Source organism: Pterocles gutturalis, unplaced genomic scaffold (genome assembly GCF_000699245.1).
Source record: "Pterocles gutturalis isolate BGI_N339 unplaced genomic scaffold, ASM69924v1 scaffold6319, whole genome shotgun sequence".
Classification (NCBI taxonomy): domain Eukaryota; kingdom Metazoa; phylum Chordata; class Aves; order Pterocliformes; family Pteroclidae; genus Pterocles; species Pterocles gutturalis.
This window is the reverse complement of record NW_010130477.1, coordinates 56,580-65,442: the sequence shown is the minus strand read 5'-3', so window position 1 is coordinate 65,442 and position 8,863 is coordinate 56,580. Positions and strand designations below refer to the sequence as shown.

The 8,863-nt window shown below is 34.0% G+C and overlaps 1 protein-coding gene across 1 annotated transcript; it reads left to right on the top strand.

The window, feature by feature from the left end:
- Positions 1–2,043: 2,043 nt before the first annotated feature.
- TMTC3 (transmembrane and tetratricopeptide repeat containing 3) lies at positions 2,044–8,471 on the top strand (the record flags this gene model as incomplete). The annotated part of the gene is made up of 6 exons (XM_010080228.1): positions 2,044–2,162; positions 2,764–2,875; positions 3,627–3,730; positions 4,933–5,102; positions 5,902–6,128; positions 7,651–8,471. Coding segments are annotated over 6 exons (1,553 nt in total), but the record flags the coding sequence as incomplete, so codon positions are not given.
- Between the last annotated feature and the right edge of the window lie 392 nt (positions 8,472–8,863).

Here is an 8,863-nt window from a genome sequence, read left to right as displayed (position 1 = left end):
TTTATTTTATATATGTATATAAGCATATGTATATATATGAAAAGCCTTAGACTGTACCAGAAATTTTTAGAATGTAGTGTAACTTACATGACACATTCCTACAAATATGAGCTTAGTAGTATAATCCATCTCTCTTCTGTAAAGAAACACGAATATTTTCTGTTATAATCCTAGACATTTTTAAGGATTAGGCAAAAATATTTCTTGACCAGATTTGATTTGTACTTTATTCAAAGGTGCTTACTGACTGGAGTTTATGGAATGTATGTATATCAGTTTATAGCATATTAAAACATATTTTGAAATTTTTTTATTAGTATTATCAAAATTATCTTTTAAAAATTTTCAGTCATGCTGTGCTAGAAATGGACATCAGAGCCATTCCATATTTGTTAAACTAAAGAATTTTTTTGATAAAAATTTCTCCTGAGGAAATTTTGATCTAAAAGCATGTTTTTCATGCACCTTTGTTTTTTCTGCTATCTTCTACGTTGATCTGCACATACGTCCCTCTGACCTGGATGCTTTACCCTTCTTACCCCAATGGCATCCCAATGCTAGCTCAGGCAAACAGATAGGCAGCAATTCCCAGTCTGTGTTGTCTGCTATCTTTAGAGGTGAGGCCTTGCAGTATAACTTACACTAACTGATGCTGCCAAAGCTGACAGCACTGGATAACGAGAAATTAGTAATACCTTGTGGGAGTGAGGAGAAAGTATTATCACAAATCCCACTACAAGGCAGTAAAAATAGAAGTGATGTGAAAGAAAGCAAGGAGCCAGGAGAGGATGGCTGGGGAGAAAAATTAGGCAGCAGCATCGTTTACTATGAAAGTATTGGGAATCAGCACTCTATAAAGTCTTATGAGATAAAGAAGGGTCCTTGCTTTAGAAATATGTGAAAAGAAAAAACTTTCTTATAAGGCTGGTGGGGATATAGACTACTGTATATCCCAGTTTTCACTGGTCGCTTTGCTAATGTGTTAGAGTTTCTCTCTTAATTCTGCTGTTCTGCTACTTATTTTTTTAATATTTTTAAAATCAAGGACAACAGTGTTAAGACCACACAACATTTTGTATATCTTAAAAATGGAGAGAAAAAAACCTTTTCGGTTTTTAGCAAACCCCTGTGAAGTACATAGTGATGTGAACAGCTGGTGCATAAGTCAAGCATAAGAAATAGCTGGCAATGGTGAACAGCTGTATGTCTGCTCAAGAATGAGATTTTTTAAAACAAAATTATATTCATAGTTGTAGGAACACTGTTTCCATAATTAAATTAGAATTCAGAGACCAAATAATCAGCATGTTAAAGCATATGTTTTATATCTGTTTTATTTAGTCAATCATGTCTAAACTCCAGAAAAATAAACTACAAGAAATCTAGAAGATGGTTCCTGACAAGCTTGTTGCAGAGAGTGACTTCTGCCCCAATTTGCAGCTTTAAAAATAAAATTGCTACAAAGACACTTAACCTTTCTCCTATTTAGATGTTACAGTAGCACTAGATGTTATTTGCTTATGGAAGATTAGGTAGTCTCCACAGAAGACATCTCTCTTAAGATGTGTTCCACAGTGTGGTGATGTGTGCAGTAAGGAATTTGGGTGGAATTGTCTGATATGAAACAAAAGGATGAGATGACATTTTAGTTGCTTTTTACATTTTTTAACATTTTGTACAGTGTTTTGAAGAACCTCACTGTTTGACATCATGGTCGTGTTCATTGTCTTAAATTACACATAGGTATATTAAATAAATATATTTTCATATGTTTTAATATATTATGTGTATTGCATTTGTTCTTAAGTGAATTACATAGTCATAACAAAAAATCATATAAGTAACAAAATTAACTTGAAAATGAACATTATCTCCTTTCAAATTTTGGAGCATGCCATTTGGCGATGAGGCAAATAAATTGGAATGTACCGTTCACAAATATGGTCCTCAGTTTATTTGCCTCCTAGCATATGAGATATTTTAATAGAAATTAGAACTGCTTGTGTGCTTGTAACAAATCTTTTTTTGTTTTATTTAATAGTGTGCTAAGAAAAATTTCTTGGGTTTGTTTGGCTGCGGTACTATTCACTCATGCCTTAAAAACACTGCACAGAAACTGGGATTGGGAGTCAGAGTACACATTGTTTATGTCAGCTTTAAAGGTACTGTATTCTGTTAGAAAAGGATGATGGAAAGTTTGTGTTGCTGTTCTTCTTAAAAAGCTGCAGTACAACATTATAAAAATTGAGAGAAATTATACTTGTTTTGCCACTTTTATTTCTACATTGACAGTATTAACATCTAATTAGTTACTTTTGGGAATGCTTTAAAATCAGTGTGATGCACACATGCACATTCATGTGCAAGAAATAGGTGATGATTTTTTCTTGTGTTAAAGCAGTTGAATGTATTCTCTTATCTGGATGAAAGCACACTCTGTTTCAGTACAACAATTACAAAAAGTTTGGTGCATAGAATAATTTCTTCAATGTGCATATGGCACGATAAGATTGTATAGCATCCCGTAACAATTATAATGAAGTTTAAAACATTTGGTGTTTCTAGGGGCAAATAACCAAAATAAATGGGTGTTGAGCAACTAGTTAATGTAATAATTCTGTATGCAGTGTTTTGTTATTCTTTACATGTAGAAGCTTGATGAAGTCTGTCATTTGCTTTGCATTTTTACATCTTTAAGACATAGTTAAAAACAGTTATTGTGTAATTTCAGCTTATGCATTGATATCTTTTTTCTGTTTCTAGGTAAATAAGAACAATGCAAAACTATGGAACAATGTGGGCCATGCCTTAGAAAATGAAAAGAATTTTGAAAGAGCTCTGCAGTTCTTTATACAAGCCACACAAGTGCAACCAGGTAAAAGCTTTGACTAGCTGCCATTGAGTGACATCTCTGCACTCCTAGTGTTTCAGTATGCTTAGCTTTCTTAACAAAATTTTCTCAGTGATCTGTTTTTCTCCAACTGAACACGAAACAATGTCATATACTAAGTTAGTTGATCCATAGTTTTTGGAAATGAACTTTTAAAAAATCCTTCAGAAAAGTTTCTGTCTATAAAAGGATGCGAAGACTATTTAAATAGACATTTAAAACTATTCTTTGGATGGCATTATTTCAGAGTTAACTTAAACTGTGATTTCTTACGAGACATAATTATTATTTAATTTTCTTATTTAAAACTAAGGAGATGTATAAAAAATTTAAAAATCTAGATAGTATCAAAGTGGACATTTACTCTATTTTACATATTGTTGCAAAAGTAGTTCTAAGTAGTACTGGACATAGTTTCATTTTTCCTTTTAAGCCTAATAAATAACCTTCAATTTACGTGCCTCTACTATAGCAAGAGATTAAAGATAGGTATGTGGAAGTATGACCTCAAATTTTGTACCTTTTCCCAAGTAACTTTATAATCCCTCTTTGGCTCATGGTTAAATTATTAATTTCATAATTAAGATGAAAAATAATATGGAATTGTGTTTTAGTGGTGGTGATGGTCGTCTTTATGCAGTACCTGTACTTCACATGACTCTGAAGGCATAGATATTTATTTTCATGATACTCAGTGCATAAAAGTATTTGAAATTTCATTCTTTTCTTTATTAAGATGATATTGGTGCCCACATGAACGTAGGAAGAACTTACAAAAACTTAAACAAAACTAAAGAGGCCGAAGAATCATATATGATTGCTAAATCATTGATGCCACAGGTAATTAGTAACTTTACTTTATCTACCACCACAGGAGGGAACTCTTTCAGACCTATATTCATGATACAGTTTTTGTATTTTTCCTGGAGCTCTGTGTTGCTGTACACTTCAAAATCGTTAGAGTTTTTAAAAAACCTTTCCATTAAAAGACTAGGTTGCATGCAATCACAGCTGTTAAAAAAATGCTAACTTGGAACTTCTTTGTTAAAGCTATTTTAAGTTACTTTTTATACTGCTGTGGGTTTTTTTTTTTCTGAAATTGGGGATATGGAAGAAAGCAGCAGTTAAAAACATAAACCTACAGTTTCTAGTCACAGCGGGTTTATTTTCACTTACAGTGAATACATTGATGATGACTGAGTGTCTGAGCCCTCAAGTGGGGGCTTAAATGCAGCATTGGAGGTGGCCAAAGGTAGCCTCAGCAGCAACAATAAAAATCATTGCATTAACATACTTTTAAAAGCATGTGCTTTGTTACCTTTATCATTTGTCAAGTTATATTTATACCTAGCAAATATTGCTTATTCTAACTCTTTAGGAGAAAAAGAGACGAATGTTTTGGAGAACATATGAAGGTAACAAATGCTGTGGGTAGAATGAGACTGACAACAAAATACCGCAGTCCCTTGACTAGAAGTATGGCATTAAAAAGTTTGTATTGTGCAACAGTATGAAGATTCTAGACTGATAAAATATAAACACTACAACAGTTGCAATGTCATAGCATTTTCATCTTTCATGAATGCTTCTGATCTGCTATAACAGTGGCTTGAAAAATCTTATTTATACTTATCTTAGGCTGAAGGGTTATAAAAGGAGTGAAAATGTCTGGTAGAATGCCAGTTTAGGCTTTAGGACATACTCTTTTTCTGAATGGACCAAGTTTTGCAAGATCTGGTTGGTTTCTAACATCTATCTGTGTGACCCCAATGAGGTAGTAGTAGAGCTTAATTAACTGATGTATTAAATATGATATAAAAGTAATCTATGTCTTTGTAGAGTTAAAGAAGAAAAAATATTCTGTTTATATTTTGGTATGATTTTCTGGAAAAGAAGAATTGCTGTTTGTAATCATTAAGAGCCTGCACACTGATGTCCAGTTATACCCTAAAATAAACATGTCAGAGCAAAGAGGAGATCTGTACTGAATGTCTTTCATGTTTTTACTCATCTGTATTTGGTACATACATCCCTTTTCTCAGATTATTCCAGGTAAGAAGTATGCAGCAAGAGTTGCTCCTAACCATCTGAATGTTTATATCAATCTTGCAAACTTAATTCGAGCGAATGAATCTCGTCTTGAAGAAGCAGATCAATTATATCGACAAGCAATTAGTATGAGGCCAGATTTCAAGCAGGCTTATATCAGCAGGTATTTTTTTCTAATTCTAGAGACACGCATTCTTGGATAAACATTTATGTATTTGCAGTTTTGTGAACAGTATTTAGTTCATGCAGTTGAATTAGCTGGTGGAATTGATTCATTTCCAAATGAGAAGATGAAGATTTGGGGCAGCAATCAATTATTCATTGCAAACCCTGTTCTTTTAAATTACTGCTTCAATTGTTGTGTTTCCACATGGGTTGTGTATTCAAACATTGTATAGCAAGATGCTTCCATTAGATTTCTTTATGAATCTCAAAATCAAATTTCTGATCTCCTAGTTTAGTTTTCAACTAAAAAGCTTTTGGTTAGTCTGAATCATGGAGCTTGCTTTGTCCTTCTTTGTTAAAGGTGGTCCAGAAATGCAAGACTTAACTAAAAAGTACGTAAGTGTCAGCTAAATAGATAAGAGTAATGTGGCTGTGGGTATTGAGGCTTCTGTTCACTATTTTGTTAATTGTGATTCCCATTGGGACTTCGGGGTTTGCAAAGATGCCTAAACTATAGCTGTTGCAGTGTGATTGCAGAGACAGTATCAGGAACCCTTGATCACTACTTTTTTGGTTTTTGTCCTGCATATGCATTTGTTGTATACAGACTTTTGAGAGCTGAAGGCTTTGGAAGCGATATGTAAGGAAGGTCCTGTATTGTTTTGTGTTTAAAACGAACAAAAAACACTGTTATCTCACATCTGTAGTCTATAGGAGGGCAAACTTTTAAAAAACCTGTCAATTATTTTCATGTTAATATGAACAAAAGTGAAAGGTTGACTCTGATTCTTCAACAGGGGAGAATTACTTTTAAAAATGAACAAACCTCTGAAAGCTAAAGAAGCTTATCTTAGAGCTCTAGAACTAGACAGAACCAATGCAGACCTGTGGTACAACTTGGCAATTGTTTACATTGAACTGAAAGATCCAACAGAAGCCCTGAAGAATTTCAACCAAGCACTAGAACTCAACCCAACACATAAACTGGCATTATTCAACTCAGCGCTGCTGATGCAGGAATCTGGTATGTTAGTTGTCCCTTATATATATATATAGTGTATTTGCATTTATAGGATCTATGCTATTCTTTTTAATGAACTGTTATATTTTTGGAAAGCAGAAGTTCGTAGCATTGTCAAAGAAGAAACTGTTTACTTGTAGTAGTCAGCTTTGTTATTTATTGGTGGTGTATGGAATTTGTGCACAGTGTACATATACCTTAGCTGATCAGCTTTAATACAAGTGTTATTTTAGAATACAACATCAAATGCATATAAAGAACACAATGTTACACAAATGTCTTCAAAATTGTGCCTATATAATCTTAAAGTCATATTTGTTAAAATATGTGTAGTATCTATATTTTGCCTTTATATTGATTGATTTCGTTGTTCATTGGCTAAAAAATATAGCTGACTTCCATGGGCTTTAAATCTAGCCCTAGGAAATGTGAATGTTTTCATAGGTTCCTCTGTAATACTGCTAATAAGGATGAATTAGATCAGATTTTTATGAGTTAATTTTTTTCATAGGTGTAGCTTCTAGTTGTATGGGTAAGTATAAGCCTTTTGTGAATTCAGGCTGTTGCAAAGAGTATTTGGCAAGTGACTAGTAAGGCTTGTTTCCCTTTTGTTGGGATGGTAAACTACCCCTAAGAAAGAGAGAATATGGTGCTGATGCAAATAGATTATTCTTCATCACTTCTCACACTTAGGTAGTACAACAAATGCCTTGTTTCTTGTCTGTAGAAGCACAAGGGACTTCGAACAAGCAGAAGCATTAGCTATCTAGTATTCAGTTATTTATACTGGAAGGTGCAGCACTGTTTGAGGAGGTGAAAGAAGGTGGTTAAAATCGGCTCCCTGCTCCCCCGTCCTTCAATAAGTCTGTGCCTGGAGTGCCTTACTAAAATATGTTCGCTGGAGTATTCATAAAAATATCACAGACTACAAGCTAATCTAACTAATCTTGGTATTATCAGATAAGATTATTTTACCGTATCTTTTACAAACTTGGATGCAAATTAAAATATGTGAGTTATAGATTTTATTGTTTTGGTGTTAGAAGATATTTTAGCCTGGCTACCTTTGAAGTCACCCTCTGTGATCTCTGTCTTTAAACTCTTTCAATATTTTTTTAACAAAATGAGATCTTCACTCCAAGTTTGCCTCTGTAAGAGCTCGTTTGTCAGAACTGACATTTCTGCGTTCTGTTTGCTCAACCGTACATGAAAATTGCTTCTCTTAAACTGGTAGAGACACCTTTTATATCTGTTATACCAAACTGAAACATTATTCAACAGATAACAGAGTAACGATGCTGACTTTAGCTACAAGTCAACTGTAAGTAGTGTCATTCTGTAAAGAAGGTAGATGTCATTTACTTTTGCTGTTACAAAGCAATGATAAAAAGTATCATGTAAAACCCTTTCCCTTTTACAGTTGTGTTAAAGATGTTACGTTTTAATTTATCTAAAAATTTTTACAGGCCTGGTCTAAAAATTCTTCAGAGTATATCTAGTATTAAATGCATTTTCTGTCATTTAGGTGATGCTCGGCTTAGACCTGAAGCTAAACAAAGGCTGTTACATTATGTGAAAGAAGAACCACAGGATGCAAATGGGTACTTCAATTTGGGTATGCTGGCAATGGATGACAAAAAAGATATAGAAGCAGAGGCATGGATGAAGAAAGCCATAAGGTTACAGCCAAACTTCCGAAGTGCTTTGTTCAATTTGGCACTGCTTTATTCTCAGACAGCAAAAGAGTTGATGGCTTTGCCCATCCTGGAAGACCTACTGAGACACTACCCTGATCATACCAAAGGTCTGATTTTGAAAGGAGATATCCTTATGAACCAAAAGAAGGATATCGTTGGAGCAAAAAAGTGTTTTGAAAAAATTTTGGAACTGGATCCCAACAATGTACAAGGAAAACATAATCTCTGTGTGGTTTACTTTGAAGAACGAGATTTAATAAAAGCAGAAAAATGTTTGGTTGAAACACTAGCACTGGCACCTCATGAAGAGTATATTCAGCGTCATCTAAACATAGTTAGAAGTAAAATTGCATCACTCAGTGCTGCGGAACAGTCATCACTTCCAGCAGATGGGACTGCAACTACAGTTGCAGAAGAAAAAAAAAAATCATTTCAAAATCTGAAAGATGTGAAAAATGAGCAGGAGACCACCCAATCGACAGTTGATAACAATAAAGGGCACTCAAAAAATAAGAAACGAACAGAGAAAAACAATATGGACAAAGAGACTCCCAAAAAATCTACAAAAGAAATCAAAGACATTGAGAAAAAGAGAGTTGCTGCTTTGAAAAGACTAGAAGAGATTGAACGTATATTAAATGGTGAATAGTCTTTATCATCCCAATAGAATAAGGAGAGAATATAATTTTTAATTGTTGTTTAATATGTGATCCAACTGGAAAGTGGTCTCTGTGCTTTGAATATAGAAATAATGTTGATTGCATATCATTTAACAAGCAGCAAAAGGCATTACAATGCTTTATGTGAGAAAACTGCAACTGTTAAATATGATGTGGGGGGTGGGTGGGAGTTGAAGGGTGAAGGATTGAGAGTGGTCTTAAATGCGGAATTCCAATAGTGAGGAAATCGCACTTATAAAAAATCATTGGTAGTCAGGGATATTCAGTAACACTGCTTTCAAAGAATCTGTGTACGAACTGAATGGAGAAATAATGGGATAAGCCAGACTCTGCTGCTTTCCCCCATATAAATCTCTCTAGT